The following is a 24,674-nucleotide window of genomic DNA, read 5'->3' on the forward strand; positions in this document are numbered from 1 at the left end:
ACTGAGAATTGCCTTTGCTAAAATACACAGAGACAATTATCAGTAAATTGACAGCATTGTGTATTTTTGTATCTGCTACAAGTAGCTCCTGTCTTAGCCCTATAGTGAAAAAACACTACTCACTTTGCTCTATTCTAGAAGTGCAAAGAGCTGAGCTTCAGGGTGCAAGGAGAACATATTTCTCACTTTCTATATATTTGCTGATATTCATTGTTTTCCACATACATTCTCATCTGCTTTTTTGTATTTAGTTTTTTTGGTTCTGTATCATCCATCGCTAACAAATACATATTAAGAAATGAAAGTAAAAGGGCAGGAGACTCCATGTACCGGTCCAATAGAATGTACAGCACCCCATACAGCCATTGTTGTAGTTCAACAGCAGCTAGTGTGCCACAAGGTGAGCATCTCTGCCCTGGGGTGAAATGATGGAAACCCCAAGCATCTAGTTATAATAAGTAAATGACCCAGCGATTATCTGCTCAGCACCAAATAAAAGCACTGCTTTAAAAAAATGTATTTGGTAAAAAGTGTGGGACGTTTGTGAAGGTAATAGGGCAATTTTAAGAATTGGGAAAGGACTGTGGCTCCTTTAAGAGTTAAGAAACTTGAGATTTGTTTGCGCAACAGTCAGTGCAGCGGAGCCGCCAAAGTGTCTAGACTGCCATGTGACAGGGAACAGCCAATGGGAATGCTTTCAGTGGGCCCGAGTGAGTGAGAGAGGGTGAGCACAAAGAGCAGGGATCAGTGTGTGCAGGGACCGGAGCAACAGAGTGAAGCGCCTACTGCTATCGGGGAAGCTGAGAGGAACCCAGGGGACCGGAGCGGGGAGCCTACTAGGAAGTGTGCGCAGTGCAAGCCGATAGAGAAAGGAAGCCTGTGCGGGACGGTAGCAGCAATGTGCAGTGTGTGAGAGCGCCACAAGCCCGGCTGCAGTAGGCTGCAATCCCCGGGAGTGTAAGGGCTAGAGCCGTGCAAATACCCCGCAGCCCCGCTCTATCCAGCGTTCAGCATCCTTCTCCGGAGCATCCCGCTGCGCCCAGTCTCCGTGCCCCTGCTGGATGCCCTGTGCCGTGAGTACCGCCATGTGACAGCCGTGGGGGTTCCGTCTGGAGAAGCAGCCTTCCGAGATGTGACCCGGGAGGGGGACACCCCAATACGTGCCCAGCCGACTGACTCTCTATCCGTGCGGGCACCGGAGAGACTGGCACAGGAGAGAGCGCTCTTCCCCCATGCCGACCCTTCTAGTTGGCCCCGGGCACTGAGGCACCGGAGAGCCGGGCGCACCCTCGGGGGCGCGCCGCATGTTCAGGTCCAGACGCACCGGGCTGGTTCGGCGCCTGTGGAGGAGCCGGGCGGGCGGGGATGGAGGTGTCTCTTGCTGCGGTCTGTCGGAGCAGCCCTCTGGCTCCCCGGAGCTCCGCGCCGCTGCTTCTGCGATCCTGAAGCGACTGAAAGAGCAAGCCCTGTGCGCCCTGCTGGAGGCCGTGGAGTCCCGGGGTGCAGCGCCCGGAGGGTGTGTGTGTGTGACCCGACACGGGCCCCCCCCTCACCTGCTCTTGTGCAGACTCTTCCGCTGGCCAGAGCTGCAGCATCCCGGGCAACTGAAAGCCTTGTGTGGGTGCCAGGGAGCCGGGGGCTCGGAGAATAACAGTGTGTGCTGCAACCCCTACCATTACAGCAGGGTGTGCGGACCGGGTGAGTGCCAATGCATCCTTCCTAACAGCCCCTGCTAGGCTAGGGGAGAGCCTGGAGCATCCCTTGTGCAGATTATGTCTCTATCACTATTGCACAGTGTCCAGCAAATTCCTGTGAGTGATGTCTGTCCCATGGCCCCTCAGGTTGTTTTAATACAACAGGTAGAAGCCAGGATGCTGGGAGTTGTAGTTCAGCTTCTATAATCTCAGGCTAAGGGCACAGACAGGACATCCCTAATAAACACAGTCTGCTTCCCTCATGTTAGTGCACCCGCTTTGGTTTATTGCCCGGGGTGCCTTCATCTTTATCTCTGGCCCTGCCAATAGCTGGAGGCTGTCTACATATTATCATTATTGTTACACTTCTTTAATAGGTAAGAGGTTGCAGGAAATGTAGCACTAATTACATATTACTCTAGTTCCTCTCTTCCAGGAATGTACTTTAATGAAGTCATTTGAACTAAAGATCCTATGTCATTAACAGGTGCCTTATTGCTCTTTTGCTATTAGAGATGTTTAGACATTAGGTCTCTCTGGAAATTAATGATCCAAAATTTCCAGCATTTCCAACACTGTCAGCAGCTGGGGGAGGGGGTCTCTGGTTGGATACCCTGATTATAGTGATAGGGCATTTATAGTTTTGTTTGGAGCACTCACTGGCATAACTCTTACATATTAACCAAAATATTATCAGCGTAGTATAGCTGGAGGCAGAATGGTGGTCTGTTAAGGGCCTCATAGGCTGCCTGGTTTTGCTCGAGAACAATTTGCTCCTAACCAATCATACTGGGCTGAAAAATGGGGCACAGATGACAAGATCCACTTGTATGGTAAGCTGTCCAACTTGGATACCTGCATTATGGTCCACATCAGACTGGTTTGTCCCTAGTGGTGTAGCTACTAAGGGAGCTACGGGTGTGACTGATCTGGGGCCTACTACCCTGGTGAGTACTGAGGGGGGACCTGAAACTCTGTGGCCATAGTCCACGGAAGCCAATCTAATGGCATGGGGGAAGGGGGTCCCATGCAGTGGTAGCGCCTTGATGCAAATTTCGACCCATGAGCCCTTGTCTACACCACTGGTTGTTGGTGAATGATTAGATCATAAACAAAATAGGGGCCTAGGCAGACATGACAAGAGTCCATCAAGGGGGCAGGGGAAAGATTCTTGAAATCATCGCCCATTCATTTGAATGGAAATAGCCTGAAAGATGCTGGTGTACTCAACACCATGACATAAAAAAACTCTTGAAATCGCTCAGTATTTGCCAGTGGAAAGCCCTTTGAATGGTGTTGGTAATATGAAGTTGTGCAAAGTTTCATCTTGCAGCAACTTCACGTGACTTCGGATTACCGAATTGATGGCAATGGCTTTCCACTGGCGACTCCTATTGTTGCTGGTGGAAATCCTTTTTGGAGCAGTTTGTCACCCGAGACAGTAGAGATCTATCGCGGGAAACTAACCACTCTATGGATTCTTACCCTTAGGGTGGAGACACACTGAGTTACTTAGTAGCAGCTAATTTTTCAGGGCTACAAAATGCCAGAAAATACCCTGCCATAGACAATACTGAGAATTGTCTCTGGTAAATCACACGTAGAGACAATTATCAGTAGCCATGACAAGTAGCTGCTGCTACTAGTAGTTTTGTGTGTCTTCACCCTTATAGGACAAGTAACACCAAAAAATAAAAGGGTTTTGTAGGCATTTAAATGTATATGTACTTTGCATTGGTAAAAATGTGTATTTGCTTGAGAAGCAAGCGCTACTACAGTTTTAGGGCCGATATTTGCATAGCGGATAAGCTATGTAGAATACAATGGTTTTCGTTCTGACCATGGGAAAATAAACAGGGGTCTAATCTTATTTATGACTCTCTACAGACCAATCACTGATGGGGCACTGAAACCCAGTATTTAGTACTGTACAAGCTAACATTTTTTGCAGTGGTACAGGGCCTTAATATAAAAATTGAATAAATGTTGATGGTGTGATGAATGTAACACACATAAATGTATACATCAGGTTAATGGAAAAGCTTTTAATTTTATTATACTTTTTTGCTTGGGATCTCAACCCAAACACTTTATTTTTTTCATAATGAAAGAAACTGTAATACTACCAACTTACTCATATATAACTATTCCACACATTCAAGTTATTTGTAAATGTAATTGCAATAGACTGAAGTATCTTTATTTTCTCTGCACTGCTGGTTTTGACTCCTAAAACAATGGCATTGAAGCATTGACTTGAAGGAAGATTAAATGTCGTGTTAGGGGTAAGAACCAGAGGACAGAGAGAGAGATGAACAAATACTGCTTTCATTTGCAGTTACATTTACACAGAATTGGAAAGCTAATGAACACCTTTATTTTCATGGAAAGTTGTTTAGAATTACATTTTTTTTTTCATTAGGCAAAGACCGTGTTTAGGTGGATATCTGCTCTAAGCTAGATAATGTCTGTACTAGCTACTGATGAAGTGGATGGGGATATGAGGTTTGTCTTAAGGTGTGTGTGTATATATATTATATATGTGTAGATGCATGCTAGGCATTACTTAAAGGAACAGTAACACCAAAAAAATGAAAGAGCTTTAAAGTAATAAAAATAATGCACTGTTGCCCTGCACTGGTAAAACTGGTGTGTTTGCTACAGTAACACTACTATAATTGATATAATAAGCTGCTGTGTAGCCACGGGGGCAGCCATTCAAGCTGGAAAAAAGGAGAAAAGGCACAGGTTACACAGCAGATAACAGATAAGTTATGTAGAATACAATAGTGTTTTATCTGTTATCTGCTATGTGCCTGTGCCTTTTCTCCTTTGAATGGCTGCCCCCATGGCTACACAGCAGCTTATTTATATAAATTATAGTAGACTTTCTGAAGTAAACACACAACTTTTACCAGTGCAGGGCAGCAGCACATTATATTTTAGTTACTTTTACACACTTTCATTTTTTGGTGTTACTGTTCCTTTAAGTCTCAGTTGGAGTAAGAGTCTTTGGAGTCCGAGCCAGCAGTGCAGAAATAACACTTTTAATTGCCATTATGTTTACAGATAAACAACACTGAACAAATTAATGTATATTTCAATTTTGTTTAAACTAACGTTAGGTTTGAGTTTCGCTTTTACAGAACCCAGATAATGTTTGGTTGTGTTTTTAAAAGATTTTTTCGCCAGCCATTTTAATCTGAATGCACCATCAGTGGAGGACCACACCCCTTTTTTTTTTTTTTTTTTTTTTTAAATATGGTTCTATATAACAGTGATTATAAGAATAGTGGAGTTAAAACTATTAGCAGACCTGGAGCCGTTACTCATTTTCATTTACCAAAGGGTAATATCTCCTACTTTTAAGTTTGGTTACTTGGTGAGAATGGACCATTTGTCCTGGCCTAGATACAAAAGGTGTCTGCTTTAAGCTGACCAATGACTTGGTACCAATCAGTATGGGAATTGTCTGCTGTTTGGCCTCAGTACTGCTATCTGTTCATTTCTGTCACTTATAGTATAATTGAATATGGTGTGTCTGACAGAGAGAGCCTTAACATATTTTCTTTATACTAGTGAATCCTTTATTTAAGAAGTGGCCTCTTTAATGGCTATGAGGTGTATATATATATATATATATATACACACAGGAACTTTGATTTCCCTGCCTGAATGATAAGTAGCCTATATGTCAGTTATAGCTTCATATGGTAATTGCATATAATTTCGTTTATGGATTTTCACATGTCAAACTATTCATAGAAAGGTGGTGATTATATAAATACTTACACATACACACATTTATATGTATACCATAAGTAGGATTCTTTGAAGTTTGCCTTTCGCATCGTGTTTGTAGTCGTTCCATATATGTTTTTATTGTTACTGACTGATGTTCTGAGAACAATTGTAAAGTTTAGTATCGGCATCCCCTTAAAATCATATGGTGCCATATCTGTTTCATTACCATTTCCCCTTTATACATCTGAACTTTCATAGGTGTTATTTGGTCTGTGTTTATTTATGGTTTCTTTGATTTAGCTAAATTGCTGAGTTATATGGTTCAGCTTTACTCCCTGTAGATTGCCCTTGTCATCCTTTTATTGCTCTGTTTAAGAGAATACGATGAGCCTATTCTAAAAATAATTCCACTTTTGGTTCAAAGAGATGTGGCTCGTTAATGTGGTCCTTGCCATGATGACCTACATTTACTTGTGAGGGTCAAGGGATTGGATCAGGCCAATATTGCCCAAGCGTATTTTGTATTGAAAATAGCGTGTTGGGTTTTCTCTGCGTGGAAAAGTCAATCATCAACTCTGTGTACAATTAGCCTAAGGATAGTATATCTAGATGTTATTAGTTGGTATAGTTTAGCATATCTATGTGCTCTTCTTGGGGAGAACCACTTTTAATGTTCTATACTTGTATTGGTACATTGGCTATTCCCACAAAAGACTTTACAAATAAATTTAATTTGGACAGTTATAGCATTTTTCCACTTAGTCTTACGTCACACATGACATTTTTTCAAATGGTGGAGAAAGTGCCAATCCATTAAAACACAAAAGTATGCATTTTCATGTTGTAATCTGCCCCCTATGTGTACTGATTGGCAAATGCTGTCCCCGGGCCCCCCTGGCAAGTTGTTAGTTTGTATTGGGCACTATCAGAATCATTTTTTGTGCTGGCTGGGCCCCCTCTAGTTGAATAATTCTACATTTAGTGGCATATCCTTTTATGTTTTATTTCCCATTATAATGATTTTGAAGCTATTTGTTTTATAGCTAGGGGTATGAAGTATGTACATGACTTACCTTAGGGAGTGGAGTTACCACCTGTCGTAAGGCAGCTGTGTACTCTGATAGGTATAAATGTGTTTATTTATAAGGGCATTGCATTGCATGTGAGTAATTGCGTAGTAATTGATATGATTGTTTGCTATAACTTTGTCATAGATTTCTGTTTGAACTATTGCTAGTTGTCCTCCTAAGTGCTGGTCTTCTGTGTTTAAATTGTTTTTGTTTTTAACTGAAATCTGAAAATTGCAAGATGTTTACATTGTGTGTTTCTTTTGTTTTAATTTGTTAAAATTAAAGATGATGCTTGATGTCAATGTTATTAATAGGAAAGAAAGCTAAAAATTTATTAAGGCCAGCTTTATTGTTTTCAGAAAAGGTGGCAACCCTAGACGTGATATCCACCCCAAGGACTGATTATGAGGGGTTATACGCATGGTCACATTTCTCTGTGTTTGTTTGGGCTGACCACCTGAATGACTGGACAGCAGGAAATTTTCTGTCATGGGCCCCTCAACAAGCTATAGAAGTACCCAGATGGTCGGGCAGTGTGGGTGAAATATACCAAACTGGATGACCAATCTGGACATATGTGATCAGCCTATCATAGACAACATCTAGTAACAGAAAATTCCTTGTGTTTCTGTCCCAAAATAGTTACTGTCTTTTTACATTTCCACATCAATTGCCATTGCTGTCTTAAACCTTTCTCTCTTGCTGCTCTTTACCTCTGCGACTGCATCCATGAGATTTTTCATATATCTGAATTCAAAGCCTGCTTCTTGAAGTACTAACAGTATCTCAGGACTGTCCAACTGGTGGCCCTCCAAAGGATTTTATGGCTCTCAGTTATATAAGAAATAATTGGCCCACTTCATGTAATATGTTGGGTAGCACTGCTGTATCTGATTCTTGCTTCTTATGGGCTGATGCCACAGCCATAGAGCTTATCTGCCCTTATTACCTTTGCTAATTGTGCCTATAATTTACTCACACGGTTAAGTAGAAAGTAAGTGATCAAGGACAAGGTCCTTCCCCTTGTTTCTCAACTCATAAAACTTAACCTTTGTAATAAACATTGTTGCATTATCTGCCCCCCTTCTGTACTATAATTGTACAGTGTTACAAATACCACTATAGTGCTATGAGTAATGATACATGCTTCTACTTCCAAGGCATACAAGTTTGAGATCTGAAAAACAGGATGTGAGAAACATTGAGTTATTCGACAAAGTTCCATTAATTTAGGCCTTTTAAGATATTTTTATATTTTATTTAAAGTTTTTATTGACTTTAAAATAGAGGAAGTCATCTATACAGAATGTTGATTTATCGTCGTATAACATGGTATGTTCATAGTGCATGTTAAATCAACAGCATTGTTCTTAATCTTAACTGCTAGATTTGTTGCATGTTTTTGCCGACATCTGTTTGTATAAACAGTTATTATATTTGCTTTAAACAAAGAAAAGGTAGAAAGGGTAAGGGGGCCTTTTAAGATATTTTAGGGTGAAGACACACAGAGCTACTTAGTAGCAGCTACTTTTTCACGGCTACTAAACGCCAGAAAATACCCTGCCATAGACAATACTGAGAATTGCCTCTGCTAAAACACAGGTAGAGACAATTATCAGTAAATGATCAGCATTGTCTATTTTAGAAGCCACGACAAGTAGCTGCTACCAGTAGCTCTGTGTGTCTTCCCCCTTAAGGGCTCTGGCACACGGGGAGGTTGGTCGCCCGCGACAAAAGACTCGCAAGTCTTTTTTGGCGATTTCGGGAAATCGCGCCGCCGCGTGTGCCATCCCGCCGGCGACTTACATGTTTGCCGGTGGGATGGCGGGTCATGACAACTCGGGGAGATTAGTCGCCCGCGAACAGGGAGTTTTGTCGCGGGCGACTAATCTCCCCGTGTGTCAGAGCCCTAAAGGAGAAAGAAAGGCTTAAGCTGGCCATACACGCACCTATAATTGGTGTGTGTATGGCAAGTCGGCGAGTAGACCAATATCGCAGGAGGCTGCTGATATCAGTCGACTCGCCGATCGGTCAGGTTAAAAGATTTTGATCGGGCGCCATAGAAGGCGCCTGACAAAATCTGACTTCAGCGCTGAATCGGCAGAAGGAGGTAGAAATCCTATTGTTTCTACCTCCTTATCTGCCGTTTCAGCCCAGAAGGTTAGTGGCGGCCACCTTAAGTCACTTAGGGGTGCCAAAAGGCACCCCAAATGCCCCTGTTAGGAGAAAACAGCACCAGTCTAGGCTACCTGGAGCGAGCGCTTCCTCTTTCTTCTGCCGGCAAAATCCCTGGGCGGTGCATGCGCAGTAGAGTGAAAAGCCGACTTTCTTGTTAAAGTCCAGCTTTTCACTCTACTGCGCATGTGCGCCTGCGTGAAACAGGAAGAAGGAAGCACTCGCAGCTACCCCGGGCTGGTGCTGTTCTCTCCTAACAGGGGCACCAGCCCAGGGTAAAAGGTAAGCAAGTTGTCACTTGGGGGTGCCTAACATTTTTACACCGCCAAGTGACTTAGCCTTTCGTTCTCCTTTAAGCAGCCAGTTCATCAAATCATTGCTGCAGCTATAGTTCTCTGTATATAGTCTTTTCCTGCTTGTAGCAGCAATCCATTGCCTTTCACTGCATTTTGTAAAGATAAAATAGCATGGCCAAAGCTCTGAAACATGTATAAAAACAGAGTTATGTGATTTGTAAAGAAATAGCGCTAATATTAACATTTTTTTTTTTTTTGACTCAAAGTTTATTGAGTATTTGAGCAAAGTTACATCTTGCACAAAAAGTAGTAAACATTTTTATATATATAACAGTAAAAAATTACAAAACATTTCTTTAGTCATGTACATTTATGGAAGGTTTTAGTTCGCTTATTTTAATATAATCTAGATAGTGTTACATTGTGTTGGGTTGGAGGCAAATATATCTTAGAATTGAGTAGGCTTTCATGTGTTTGATATCGTTGTGGATTGGCCATTGCGCCAGGGATCCCAAATTAAGGCTTGTTTGTTTTTGCATTCCGGTGTGGCATCTATCATTTTTTCCATTATATCTAGTATAAATAAATTTGAAGCAACTGGACTTGTTTAGTAAACAAGTCCAGTTGCTTCAAATTTATTTATACTAGATATACCATGACCTGGATGAATGAAAATCTTCATAGACATTTTTTCCATTGTTTCTCTATAGTTGACTTGTTGGATTAGGTGTTGAAGGTTCGGGGTGGCCGGTTGTTTCCAGAGTTTTGCAATGAGAGAGAGTGCTGTATTGAAAATGTGAAATAAAAGTTTTTTGTTTGGAGCTGATATGTCCGGTGGGTATAATTGTAGCAAAGCTATTTGAGGTTGTAGAGGTAGATTCCATCCCTAATATTAACATTTTTTAATTACCATTTTATTTTCTGTGTGGGTAGAGGGATTTTCCCAAATGATGGATTGCTTGGGTGAGCCCAGTCTTATGTACATCATTAAAGTCAATGACAAATGGATTTACCCCCATGTCTGATAAAAATCATGCAGATTCTAGAAGGAAATTGGGTCATTTGGCGCCAACACATGGACAGTTTGCAGTGTTGTCACCTGAGACAGTCATGTGAGACGTGAGCATGCAGTCAGTCTGGGCTTTACATAGGACACTGGCACCAGCATATGAACCTATGGCCTGTGATACAGCTCAAAGAAAGCAAGCTTTAGTTTTACATTGCAGTCTTGCATGAGATTTGATGCTTATGCTGCTTGCCTTGAGGGTCATTTCTGGCCTCCAAAGTATTTCTTGGTTGGGGCTTAATGAGGCACAAAGAAAACAGGTCTGTACATTTTATTTTATTCAAGCTGTATGGGCTTTTAAAAAAATCCAATATTACACTGCTAGACAAATTAAACATTTTCAGTGGTTTTAACATTTTTAAATATAATTGCATAGTAACATAGTTAGGTTGAAAAAAAAGACACACGTCCATAAAGTTCAGTCTTTTATGTCTATATGAAACCTGCCTAACTACTACTTGATCCAGAGAAAGGCAAAAAAAATCCCCATCTGAAGCCTCTCCAATTTGCCCCAGAGGGGGAAAGAATCCTGACTCAAGATGGCAATCAGACCAGTCCCTGGATCAACTTGTACGAAGAGATATTTTCAATAATTGCTAGTGAAAACAGTGTCTGTCTTTGAAAATACTTGTTCTTATTTGTTAAACAATGTTTGTGTTTAAAAGCAGTTCAAGGAGAATTTTAGTAGAGTGAAATCCATGGTGCTGGTTGTCTGTGGGTTTGAAAGAATATTCCCTTTTCCATGCGATCCAGGATAATTTACCGGTTTAGCCTTCTTCCTACTTTGCTTGATACAGAGTGAAGTGCAAAGCAATGGATACTCTTACTATAGTATAGTATTTCTTTGCACTAATATATATTAGCACAGAGGACCCAAGGACTACTGTGTTGTGTATCACACATGCAATGTACCATACACTTCAAAATGTATCAGAAAGCACTGTGTATACAACTAGAGGAAGGATGGGTGATGAAGCAGAGGATATAAAGCTGTTGGCAGGGTTGACTCCTAGATTCAGAGGGATTTATGCCTGTAACCGAGCTTATGCTATAAGATTTGTAACAGCACTATGACTGGCCGGCTAGATTTCGGGCATTTACTTTAAACTCTAGGGTGTCTAACTGCCCCAGTTGGTTGTACCAACCCAAGCTGCTAAGGTGTATTGATTCTCTTATTATACAAATTGGCCTAGTTAAAGAGCAGAGTGGTAATTAAATTTTGTAGTAGCAGATATGAAATGTAGAAAAATTTAGAGGCCAGCCCTTGGTCTACTCATATCCCTCCATTCAAGCTTCTGTCTAGAATGTGATCATTCTCTCTTGTATGGAGCTGCAATGTGATTGGTCTAGGTGGGCCTGACCCACACATTTTTACTTTTGACCCTCCCTATCACAGTGTTGTAAGCCTGTGAGGAAATGGGAATCTGTGTTATTGGGTTGGTAAGTGTGGCCCTTGATGTTATTTATAGGAAACATGGATATTTCTTCCAGGAAATGTGGCCAAACTAACTATACTTCAGTGAAATGTTTTACTTTTTAATTAGCCAAATTAGCCTTGGTTATTTAAGTCTTCCCTCTGAGTTACTGATACAGTTTTTGCCTTTATCTGGAGTGGAACGGCACAGGAAGAGTTACGTTGCATTTCAGTTCCCTGTCATTATAGAGACAGAGTTCTACAAATCACCTCCCTGCCCTCCCTCCTCTTCTCATTCTTCTTTCTTTTTTGTTTGGCATGTTATTAAATTCCTTTGGGCAAACAAGGCAGCCTCAAATACTTTAACCTCCTCAGCACTATGGGCCTCTTGGGCTAGAATATCAGGGGTTGCTAAGGCTTCAAATTCCTTCTCCCCCCATCCATACACCAGGATATACAGAATTGTGTACTCTGGGAAACTGAGCCAACTATATATTACTGCAACCAAATGCACCAGGAGTTCCTCAGAGCCATGTTCGTATTCTTCCATTGTGAAAACTAGTCCTAGGCTACCAAATACCAAAGGAGCCAGCAATGAATCCTATTTAATATCTTGTTTGTTACTTTTCCAATACATAGGTGTGAACTTTTTTCAGGCATTTGTTGTCCCGCAGCACAGTTTGCCTAGTCTTATGCTATAAACATACCATGCATTTCCATTCAGCATTGATTGGATTGCGGAGGAATATAAGGCTTCCTTTATGTTTTTCATTGTTGTGCATGGACAGCTTAATGGTCTGGCCAGGCATACTGGAAGGTACAGTTCATAATGTTTCTGTTTTACATCTTACAGGTTAACGATATCTGATTTTTTCCTCTCCAGTAGTTGTGAAAATACTACTTTTCCAAGGTGTGGGTTGTGGATGCTGCTGGGGCCACAAGCTAGACATCCATGGTATTCCCAAATATTAAATAACCCAGACAGTATAAAATGGCTGTGCTGGTTATTGTAGAAATATTTGTGACTCATAAAACAGCATACTAAGATATAATGATAAAGTGCATTTTATGTACAGGGGGAAAAAAGCCCCACGCTCCACTGCTTGCTCTTTGTCTTGTTGTCCCAGGCCCAAGCTGAATTGTTCCACAGAGCCAGACCAGGATTTATTCTCCTTAAAACTGTCAACTGTAGCAATAGCTGCTGGGTGTCCGATAGGGAGAGCTTCCTTCATTCCAAGATTCCTTATCTCTGGCAGGCCTTTGTTTTCCCTGCCCAGGGCCACTAGTATAATTACACATAGAAACAGGTCTTTAGTGGGAAACATCACAGACCTGTCAAGAGAAAAACCAAATAACTTTTTCATCTGACACTCCCCAGATGTCAGAGACACTTACCTCTCACCTATATTAAACAGACACTGATGGCAATTACCCGTCTTCTAACAGTACATATGGACACATCTACTTATCTGTCATCTTTCTGTCTGCCTAGACCATGGGTATTAGTGAGGTAATGATGCTCTATCTGTACGTGAGGCATATGTTTTAATTTATGGGACAAACAGGGCATCCGTAATGTCCTTATATTTCATATGATGTACTTATACATCTCCTTTTGTGGTATATTTTGCAAGCTACCATTCTACTTTACTTCCACGTCTGCCAGTGCACCATGTACCCACCAACTTGGTGCATCAGCAGGATGATAGGAAGCTTTTCTAAAACTGACCTTCTTGGCATACATGCCCAATTTGTTAGGCAGTGTGGACCAGACTTTCTACCCAATCTCGGCCCTATGAGGAAACTTGGGGCAGTACCATGTAGGCATAAACCAAATGAACCTGGTGTGTTTGAAGGAGCAGTTTACCAGCCCTATTTTTGCTGTGAACTAACAAGTCTCAGAAGGAATGCAAAGGAAATTTGCTTGTATTTATTAAGGAAATGAGCAACGCAGTTTCAGAAATCTGTATAATAGTATGAAAATATATCTGTAGATAATGTGTGCCTTGTCCCTTATTCCAGGACCTGCGAGTAATGCATTGTAAGTGTAACTTATGACAACCAGTACATGCTTGTTCTGTTGAAAGGCGGAGAATGCTAGGAGTTTTAGTGAAGAGCAGATGTTTATATGTATTTATATATTGCTACTTATATACGCAGCATTGTACAGACCTATAATCTTTCTGACTCCTTAACTCTCATTTTTTATCAAATGGGACACTTATAAAGGGGCGTAAGGGCAGTTAGATTCTGATCTAAAATGTGTGTATTTTTTGTTTTTTACATTTCCTTGCTCGTCAAAGCCTTAGTGCAACCTGTGCAGATTTCTCTTAAGCATAAAATAAGTTATAATTGGGGAACTGGCACTTAAATTCCTAAGTTCCTTCTATACATCCCGGTTACACGCACAGGGTTAATGATGTTTGTGCACAGTGTTCGTGTGTGCGTGCAATTTGGGGGGCTAAATACACAGTGTTATGGATAATCAGAGCGTACAGAATATTCATTTCTTTCTAGGGGATATCTGGGGCCTGAGAACTGCATTTGTAGAATAGCAGGCAATCAGCGAGGCGTGTGTAGGTCTGGGGGGGGGGGGGGGGGGAGATGCTGTTGGCTCACTCCTTCTGAATCTGTAGGGGGTTGGTTGGTCACAGTACTTATTTTACCATTTGTTTGACATCTCTGTTATTATTTGAGTATATAGCCAATTCTTCCTCATTCTTCCTCTGTGGCTCCTCATGAAACCCTGAGCAATGGAATAATGGCACTTTGGGTTGTAGGGATTACAAAGGGTGAATCCTGCCATCAACACAAAAGAGCTACCAAAATGTCCTCCGCTTTAGCTTAAGAGAGTCTATAAATATGTAAAGAGGTAGCCCCAGCAAAGTGCAGGAAGGAAACATATTGCAGCTAAAAGAGAAATGCAACTAAAAAGGTTTATACTAAATTTTTGTGGGTGGAAGTTTTGGGGAAGTGCTTCATTGCAGAAGGTAGGGCATCTTTTCATTAAGCAATACTAAAACAATAAACACATTCAGAGAAATTTGTGATGGCTATGTAGAGCTAGTGAGAAAAGAGGAAAATCGGAGGGTTAGGTCATTTGGGGGTAGTGGGCCTGATCTGCCAAAAATGCCAGTGTTTCTGCCACTTGGACCAGAAGAACTTATAAAGGAGAAATAGGGAGGCAGCTGAGGTGCATTTGAGGAAGGGGCATCTGTGCAGCTGGCAGTGCATTGCAGGCAGGGATGTGGGTGCAACTGGCAGTGCATTGCAGGCAGGGATGTGGGTGCAGCTGGCAGTGCATTGCAGGCAGGGATGTGGGTGCAGCTGGCAGTGCATTGCAGGCAGGGATGTGGGTGCAGCTGGCAGTGCATTGCAGGCAGGGATGTGGGTGCAGCTGGCAGTGCATTGCAGGCAGGGATGTGGGTGCAGCTACCAGCATGTTGCAGGTAGGAAGGGGTTTTAGCCTCTCCCAGGAGAGAATAAGTGCACTGCTATTAAAGTTCAGCTTACATCAACCATACATCTTGCAGTAAAATAAAATGATATGACCACCTTGAGGTGAAAGGGCCAAATGATCATATCACAATGACAGGGACACGGGCTGTTGGGGCATGTACCCAATCAATGAGCCAATGCAGTCCTCTCCCCAATGTTTTCTTCAAACCTGTCCAATTAACATCTGCCCAGATAGCGGCCAGTTAGGCATGTCGGAGTGCCCCATAGATTTGGTACATCAGCAGCTTTTAACGGCCCTTGCATGGCCATGTTTAGTGTAAACTGACCAATGGAGTTCCTGCTTTTCCTATGTCCCATGTAAAAAAGCAGTGATCATAAAGTTAATTGTTCTGTGGCTCTAATAGAAGATCTTTCCCCAAACTGAAAAGAGCATCCCCCATGTTATACTATCCTGAGTTTGTGATGCAGCACGTCTTACTTTATTTCTATGCATCTTTTGTTATTCGCCCGCATAGTTAGTAGCTACTGCCTTTTGTCCTTCTTTTTATCCTGGTCCCAGAAAGCCATTACTTTAATACTGCTGATTATGATGGTTGTGCATTTTCTTGCTTGCATTTTCAACCGCAAAAATAATTTTTTGCCTAATAAAAGAAAACGTTCTAAGCAACTTTGCAATATACATTCATTACACATTTGTAATGGTTTTTTTTTTTTTTCTTTGAGTTATTTGTACATATAACTGCTATTAGAAGTAGTGTTTGTCTGTCCTTTCTATTCTCTGCCCTGGTGACTCTAGCATTTGAAACAATGTAACAAATGCCAGCAGATTTTACAGACCTGCCTCGCTGGAGGAGCCTGGCACTTGCAACATTGTTTAAAAAGTAACAACCAGGAGTTCAGCAAATGCTGCTTTCTGTAGCAATTACATTTACAAATAACTTTTACAGCACTAATAATTTTTAATAAATTGATATTGGAAAGTTGCTTAGAATTATGTTTTTTCTTTTATTAGGCAAAAAATAATTTTTGGGGTTGACATGTCCTTTAAGGTGGCTATATACGCTACAATTACCATCTTTCCCACGACTTTTGGTCACAGGAAAGATCGTTCATCTACTTTACTAATGTTAAAAGCTGAATCGTCAGATCTGTAGGTAAAAACAAAGATTCTTTACCTCATCTGACGATTCAGCATTATTACGAGACGACCAATATCGGTTGCCTCATCTCCCACCATGCACGCACCACCTTTAAGCTTCACCAACTTTATATGCCATAGCTCTATGCGGGCAAATGGGGTTAAAATGTATAGGAACCCTATATTTCTATTCTATTTTTGCTTTAGTAATGTTATAAGTTAATGCTTAAAGAACTGTTTGGAAGGGAAAAAAGCGTTTAGAGGCAAGTCTGCTGGTTTACGGGCTGTGCTGTGTCAGCATCTGAACCCAGACTGGGAGACTGTTGCCTTTCTTCCCTGGGATGATTCTAGGGGGGCCGAGGCTGTCCCACGGGCAGGAGAGGAGCCCAGGAATCGGAGAATGTGAAGTTTGTTATTTGCTCTGGCATGGGTTCTCTTTGAAATAAGATCACTCTCCGTCGTGTTTTCCTGAGGAGGTCCCTCTGCTGTTGAGGAGAAGGAGTGGTGATAATATTGGAGTTTGCTTTTTAGCTGGCGCCGGGATGACTGTTTATCTGGAGATCTCGCCAATTACAGCTGCTTTCTTAAAGCTGCAGTCCTCCTCTGGCCCCACTCCTCCCTCCAGCTCCCATTCAGTGCCTATGTCCTAGGAAATGGCATCTATTCTCTTTCAGGAAAACTCCCACTATGTAAAGAGCTGGGAGAGTAAAGCCAGACTCTGCTCCCCCCTCAGTGTTTTCCTTTGGTTCCCTTCCTTTTTCCCCCCCCCCCTCCTCCTCTATTTTTTCTTTATTCTTTCCAGTCCCCGTCTCTGGAGTCCTCTTCCCCTCCTCTCACTCTCTAATTTCCATCCTATCTTATTTCCCTGTCATCTCTCTCCCCCACCGATAATTACTCTGGTGGTATTATTAATATAACCCTTTTAAGCACAATAAGCACAAATTCGGCTTGTTTTTTTTTTTCCCTTAGCATCATTGTTTAGTTTCAGTCTTTACCACCAAATTATTTCCTCATTAAAAGAGTTGCAAAACTCAAAATCCAGGAATAATCATGGTTGTCAACTCCCATCTTGTTGTTTCCTCCTGCTAGTTTTTTCCCTCTGCTGTTTGTTTTATTATCAGACTGCACAATACAAGTAAATGATCTAGGTTAATGATAATTAATTTAGGAAACTGATCTCGCTAAGGTTGATGGGCGCAGTAGTTCAGCTATAGACAAAGTATGCACATATCTGGATTTCTGGAAGCTTTCTATGGTGATGCCTTTGAAGGCTTAATGCATCTGTCTGAGGCATCTTCTGTTCACTGTAAAGAGCTGTGTTACTGTGTTGGCACTATATAAAAGAACCATAATATTTATACTCCCTTAGATAAAGGAAGCTTAGGCAGGAGGGAGATACATGTATTTTTGAGAGTTTTATTTTAGGCCGAACTGGCTGTTTCTCCCCACCAACACTATCCGCATTCAATGTAATCTACGCTACATCTACGTATATCTGTATTCACATTGTTTTGGAAGTGAAATTGTATTGTTTACCTCCTAAAAAAAACATAGGTTGTGGCAGGGCAGTAAAACTGATGGCTTGTGGTCTGGATGTGGCCCGCAAAAAACATTTTCATGTTGAATCACCCCAGGTCTTCTCAGACGTCCGTGTGGGACATCTCTGTCATGTGAAGAAGTGCAACGGCTCTTACTCATGTACAAACCGTGAAAAAAAGATTCCTGCTAAGCATTAACAAAAATATATATTACTGTCTAAAGATACTGAATTAAAGGCCAGTCTTATAGGGAAATGATACAGGGTACAACTTCACCAGCTGGATTTAAGAGTAGATCAATCATCACTGTATGTATTGTTTTTCATGTGCATGACTTTCTGTATCAAGCAAAAGTCAGGTGACTGATTTATAAACTATTGTTTTTTGTTTCAGAGTCTCCACCACCACCTTATTCGCGCCTGTCTCCGAAAATTGAGCAGAAGCCTCTAGGTAAGCCATCATGCCACATTACATCCTAATTACCAGCTGACAATGACTTGGGTGCTCACACTGCTGACCACTCACTGCTAACCACTGCATTCACCATACGGCACTGGCAGCAGCTTTCGATGCATAAGTATGGTCAAGACCCTTAGAGGTGTTTGTAGAGAAGTAAAAGAAGGGCATGGGAATCCCTGTATAGAGCCCAGTAGTCAATATGATGATTGTACAGGGCACAGTATGAGAGCAGTTGATGCTATGTTATGTTATGTTATGTTGCTTGAATAAAATCAATCAGGGAATTGGAAATGTTTCCATAGATTTCCTGGGAGGCCTGGCTCACAGCTGCATGGCTTGTGGATTTGACATCCCTAGAGTAAAAGGGCCCAGGCACTGTAAACCAATGAAAGGAGTCTTGATTAAACAAAAATGAGTGGATTGTGTGGTTCACATTTAGTAGACTGAGACAAAGCATTGTGCAGAAGGGCTTATATGACTAGATATACTTTTACATGACTTAATTTAAGAAAACAAAAATTATGCAAAATGATCTGTGTTCTTTCCAGCAGCCTTACTGCAGCTGGCTGCTATCTCAGGGTCTCCCCAAAAGATTTAAGAACGTTACCGATACAGTATTCTCTGTGGCAAGCATATGAAGGCTTGGCCAACATGCAGCCAACACGTCTTCATTAAAGTATTTACTATTGTTTATATAGCAATCAGGAATATTTACCCATTGTAATGTCTTCCCTTCCACAAATGCGGAATTTGTCCCCCTATACAATTTTAGTGTTGTTGCCTAAAAGCTACTTCTGGCATTATTCATTTAAGTTGATGGGTCTTCGGATGATGGTTTAGAGGCAGTAAATGTTTTTTCACAACAGGAATTATAAAGATTCTTGTTGTCAACTGTTAATAAATTGCCAGCATATTCTACAGCACTGTAAAATAGATGAGTGCATACATTAAATGTAAATATTGGTAGATAACATGTTGTAATGAGGACCCTGCTCAGTTGAGCAAGTATGGAAGGATAGTGAAAAATTCTTTAACAAGATACTTTGTATGAACAGTGATTTAGCCAGTGCTAATAAGCATTACATGGGGATGTGTTTACTGTTTAGGGTTATTCTCAAAAGCTAATTTCGGAATCCCGCTGTCCTGAAACTTTACAAATGTCCACTGCTTAGCACCCTGCTTGGGCTTATGTCTCTGTTATTCATTGCTAGGTACACATCACGTATGGCACTCACTGATGTAGTCAGAGTTTGGAGGGAGATGGCAGTGAAAGAAGGCTGCTATATCACAGCTGCAGTGGGTACATTGCCGTAGGGCTGTGATCCCCAACCAGTGGCTCCTGAGCAACATGTTGCTCCCCAACCCCTTTAATGTTGCTCCCAGTGGCCTCAAAGTTGGTGCCCATTTTTGAATTTCTTATTTGGAGGCATGTTTCGAAGGCCATCTGTACTGCTAAACAGTACCTCTAGTAGTCTGCCAGTCCACATTGGGCTACTAATTGACCAATCTAAGTCCTTATTGGTCACCTACTTGGAAAGATTTTGTGCTTGTGTTGCTCCCCACCCTTTTTTCATTAAAAAAATGTTGCTCACAGGTAAAAATAAGGTTGGGGATCCCTGCCGTAGGGACTAGAATGAGTCCAGTGCCCCCAAAAGCCCTTGCTCAATACCTTTTAGTGAATATTACTTTTGTGTTGGTGTGGCCATTGCAGCATTCACACATGCTGCTCCCTAGAAAATGCATACGGCAACTCTTTGCACTTTTTTTTTTTTACATTTAGTTTTCCTCTAAATGTTAAATGGGACATATTGGTGCCCAGGGAACCTTTTTTGTCTGCATATTTTGTTGATTCATTTGAGTAAGGCAGCCAATACTGATCCTTATCAGAGGAACCTTAAGTGGCCAGACTGTGCTAAAAACAATAGCATTCTTGCTTTCTACCAAATCACTGGTACTAAATGCAGAACCTGTACACACAATTTAAATGTAGTGCACAAATATTGTTAGACATATCTTTTGGTTTTGATTTCAGACTTGCCAATGTAATAGACTTCTGGCCCTTTAGGTTGGCTTATGTCATGTGACAATGCAGTATTAAATGAGAGATTGCTTGGACATTTATTCCACTGGTCCAGAATAATTTTATTTCAGCTTGGTCTCCTTTTCTAGGCTGTGTGACCGTGTGTTGGTTATTTAGAATGATTTGGGTTAATAAAACCACACAGCAAGTTGCACCAGTTGTAGTCAAATTGTGTTAAGCTGGCCATACACACACCGATAATATCGTACAAAACCTTGTTTCGTACGATATTCCTTGCGTGTATGGCAAGTCGGCGGGTCGACCGATAAAGCAGGAGGCTGCTGATATCGGTCGACTCGCCGATCGGGCGGGTTAAAAGATTTTGATCGGGCGCCATAGAAGGCGCCTGAGCAAAATCTGCCTTCAGGGCTGAATCGGCAGAAGGAGGTAGAAATCCTATTGTTTCCACCTCCTTATCTGCCGTTTCGGCCCTGAACGTTAGTGGCCGATTGAACAATCTTTCGTGCGATGGTCGCACAAAAGATCGCAAATTGCCAAGTGTGTGGCCACCTTTACTCTGTCGTGGGACCTTAGGTATAGACCTAGAATCGGTGCTTCAGCTGTTACAGAGTAGTTATCTGTCCCTGATGGCTAAAGGTGGCCATACACAGGCAGATTTTAGCTGCCATTTCAGCTGACAGACATCTGGCCTAAGATTTCCATTGAAACGAGGTCCGCACAGCTCTTTGATGTTGTCCTCAGTCTGACTCTGCCTATTCCTGCCGATTTAATTTGATCATTTGGCCTGATCAAATTAGCCTGATATCGCCCACCTAAGGTGGGAATATCAGGAGACGTGTATGGTCGTCATAAGGCAGGGCAGGACCGGCTTGCTTCATTGTTTCACTATTATTTTGGTTTACCAATAGATCCAATTAGCCCAGAGTTCTGTGTCAGTGAGGGGGTTAAACTGAGGCCTCACTCTGCGTGTTGTTTAAAGACTCTTTCAGTCAAGGGTTAAGGACTTTGTATGGTGTGTGTTTTTAATGGAGAAGGAACAATGCAGGCAACTTGTTAAAACAAAGTTTCTTGTGCTTCAGTAGCAGAGGGAGGAAGGAAGGAACACTGCAAGAATAAACAGCTTCAAGAATGTTAATGTCGGTAATTAAGTATGGTAACTATGAAGCATTTAAAAGCTTTGTGTAACCTTATCCTCCCAGTACCGTGTCCCAGCCTGCTTTGTGGTCAGGGCAGTTGAAATTTGACATGCTACAGAAAAAGGGAGGGTGGGGGGGGGGAGGATGCAACTCAGGGAGATTCAGATGGCAGCACTCCAGTTGTTGAACTACTGCTCCCAGCATCCAACAGTAGCCATTGACAGGTGGCATCTAGAAGGGAGTAACAGTTGGAGCCAGAGATTGTAGATAATTCACATGACAGCAGGAGGTCAACCTGGGCAACAGATTTCATTTATTTTATAGAAGGCTCATTGGTTAGACCAGTGGCAGACTGCAGTCGCTCTGTAGCGCCTTTGGCACCCTTACTTTATAAAAATGGATGGGTTGTGCGATTCGGAGAAGTCTAATGAATTATATTGTTCTGTGTATCTCTCTGCTTCTAAAGTCTGCTGAGATTGTAAGCTCTATGGATCAGGATCTTGCTCTGCTCAAAGGCTGTGCATTTCATCTGTTAATTGGAGCTGTACATTAGTACATGAAATAACGGCTTGGTGGTGCAGTAGTAAGCACTGCAGTGATGGGGTCCTAGGTTAGATTCCAACCAGAACGCTATCAGACATCTGTATGTTCTCTGTGCTTGCATGGGTTTTCTCCTGCACTCCAAAAACATACAGGAAGGTTGGTTGCCTCCTGATACATGAGCATAGACTTTGTAAATGTGAAAGAGACCTTATATTGTAAACTGCACTGTGGGCAGGGACTAATGTAAATGATGTATAATCACTGTAAAGGTGTTGAGGCCTATGTCAGCACTATACAAATAAAGTATAATAATACCATAAACTAACAATGTCAGAGCACATAAATACAAAATATTCATCAGGCCTTTTGGTAGACACTGGTCTCAGCCAGTATGAGCTATATAACATGTCAGACTCAAGAGAGAGCAAGACCAGATAATAATGTGCTTTAACAAATTTATCAATTCAGAGGACACTTCACTAACACATTTTTCTCTGCCTTCTGTTATCAGATCTCTCCGATTCATACACTGAAATGGAAGCCTCCAACTCACTGTGCATCACAGCTGGAGATATATCTGGTACGTCGGCATCCAGTGAGCATTGAGTTTAATTGTCCTTGCCTTTTTTCTTTACCTTCAAATGACTAATGAAAAGGAAATATGCTATATGTTATAGGCCAGAATTATTTGCTTTTTTGTTAATGTTTTTAAAGAGAATAAACTTAAGACGGTCATATAAAATGCTACTATCAGTTTTTTGGTGCATGCTCAGTAGCACCAGGCCCAGCAGTCTGTGCAGCCCATAGGCAGGGTAGGGGCAGTATAGATGCCTTTGATGGCCTTATCTAGTCAGACCCCTTGTGATAGTAATTTACTAATAGAACACAGTAGTTTTCTACTTTATAGTTTTTAATCATAAGTGGCTGCCATTAATTGTGGCTTTAGTATATGCTTATGTAGACCATGGCTAAAGCTGGCTTCACATTAACTATTTTCATTTTATGTGGTCAAATTGCCTGTGAGATAATGGCTGACTGCAATTCGCCAACAAGTATAGATAACTAAATTGCATAGAATACATCTAATTGATTACTTCACAGCAGAAAAAAATCTTGGTGAGGCGTTTTCACTCTAAAAAAAAAAAAAAAAATGGCAGTATCATCACAATCCCATATTTCCCATTCTAAGCCCTTGCAAATATCTTGCCACCCTGAGTAAAGCATGGGCCCTCTTAATGGGACTCTGTAGTGACGAGTTCAGGCACTTTTACAGCTGGCTGAGAATGTTCTTCTTATGCCATCAGCCTAAGTCTCCTCAGCTTAAAGTGTTGTAAACAGGTTTTTCTAGTTTGGATCCATGTTGCTTGTGGCTTAAATGTGTGTTGTAGAGGTTTTGATGTGTAAATAAGCATTCATCCTCAATCTCAATTCACATTCACCTGTCCCTCCTGTCCTCTGCTTTGCGTGCCCCTAAGGCAGTAGTTCCCCAAACTGTGCAGCTCTCTGTCGTTGGGGCCCTGAAGTTTTAGCTTGGGGCTAAGCATGAAGGCCAATTAATGCATGAGTGGGGACAATGCATGTTTGCTCTTCTAAAAGCCCTATCAGTTTGGGTAAGATGCTAAATAGGACTTAAGAAGTTAATTGTTTTGCTATTGATGTGTTTGGCTTTCCATAATTACAGATGTGTGCCAAGTGTTTATATGATGTGTGACAATACTACCCATTACTAGAAGGACTATATCTTGCGCATATCCTGCTACCCCGAGGGACGCACGAGCCCTCTGAATCACTGCCTCGTTGTTAAGATGTTTGTGCAGGTCACATTTGCATGGATTGAATTTAGCAGAACACTTAGATTGGAATTGTTTTGTATGTACTTGTGCTTAGAGTAACTTTTAGAGGAGAGTAAGATATTTATTCACACGTTCTCTTTAGGGCAGTGGTACTTGGTGGGTTTCATGCAAGGAGTGTCTCACGTTATAGCTAACTGGAATTGCTTGGTTTATAGCACACTTGTACAGCTATCAAAAATGTATAGGCAGTGACTTAAATACCATACAGAAAACCACCAGAGGGAATATGGGGGGCCTGGACTCTTTTGTCTTCAGTATAGTAGTCCCCCTCCCCAGCCCCTTCTGCAGCTTAAACTTTGTGCCTGCTGCAAACAAATGAGCAAGGAGTGGCTGCCCAAGGGTCTGTGCCAGTCCCCTGAAGATTTTTTTCTTTCTGGTGGACCCTGTCCGTTCAAATTAAGTTAAATCTGTGGATGATAGTTCCATTGGGTAAGGAGTGCAGCGGCACATTCATTTTACTCTCAACTGACTGGTCCCCAGCCAGGGCAAAGGAGGAAAAGGGGAGCGATCATGAATGGGACTCTACTTAACTTGGCTCAGTTCTGACAGGCAGCTTGTGTTCTGAGCAGGGAGGAGTGGGAGGGGTCCAACCATTCTTGACTGACATCTAACGTTCAACCCCCACCTGCTCATCTTTCCTATCTGATAGAAAACTTGGAAGACTTTGGAGAAGATATATTCAACCCAATTCGCCCTTACATTATCTGGCACTTTCCGCCCCACTCACTCAGTAACAAACACTCAGAACATTTTCTTAGTTATGTATGAGAAAAACATGAAAGAAGCCACATATCACTTGCTTTTTCTTTGCTGAGCAGCAGCAATCGAGTTATTTGCTATGAAGGCTCAGCAATTGGAATCATACAGGCCAAGTTAGCTGCCAGGTGATGTGGGAGTAACTTTAGGGCATCCACTTGCACATTCCCATAAAACTACAATTTGCCTTTTGTATAAATAAATGTTGTAGGAACAGTAACTTGCATTACTGTTTGTGCAATAACATTGTAGTCACTCTTTATATGTATGGAAAATAATTGATAAAATATAT

General features: G+C 41.7%; 1 protein-coding gene across 3 annotated transcripts in view; it reads left to right on the forward strand.

Moving 5' to 3' along the window:
- The first annotated feature begins 636 nt into the window (after positions 1-636).
- smad6 (SMAD family member 6) overlaps positions 637-24,674 on the forward strand; it is a 32,481-nt gene continuing 8,443 nt past the window's right edge. Inside the window, exons 1-3 of one of the 3 annotated variants that reach the window (XM_004912669.4) lie at positions 637-1,698; positions 17,988-18,044; positions 22,285-22,368. In XM_004912669.4, coding sequence (XP_004912726.1) covers positions 1,305-1,698; positions 17,988-18,044; positions 22,285-22,368 — 535 coding nt within the window. In that variant the 5' untranslated portion in view covers positions 637-1,304. The remainder of the gene's footprint in view (positions 1,699-17,987; positions 18,045-22,284; positions 22,369-24,674) is intronic. The other 2 variants (XM_002938352.5, XM_004912670.4) reach the window with 2 other exon arrangements.

Source organism: Xenopus tropicalis, chromosome 3 (genome assembly GCF_000004195.4).
Source record: "Xenopus tropicalis strain Nigerian chromosome 3, UCB_Xtro_10.0, whole genome shotgun sequence".
NCBI lineage: Eukaryota > Metazoa > Chordata > Amphibia > Anura > Pipidae > Xenopus > Xenopus tropicalis.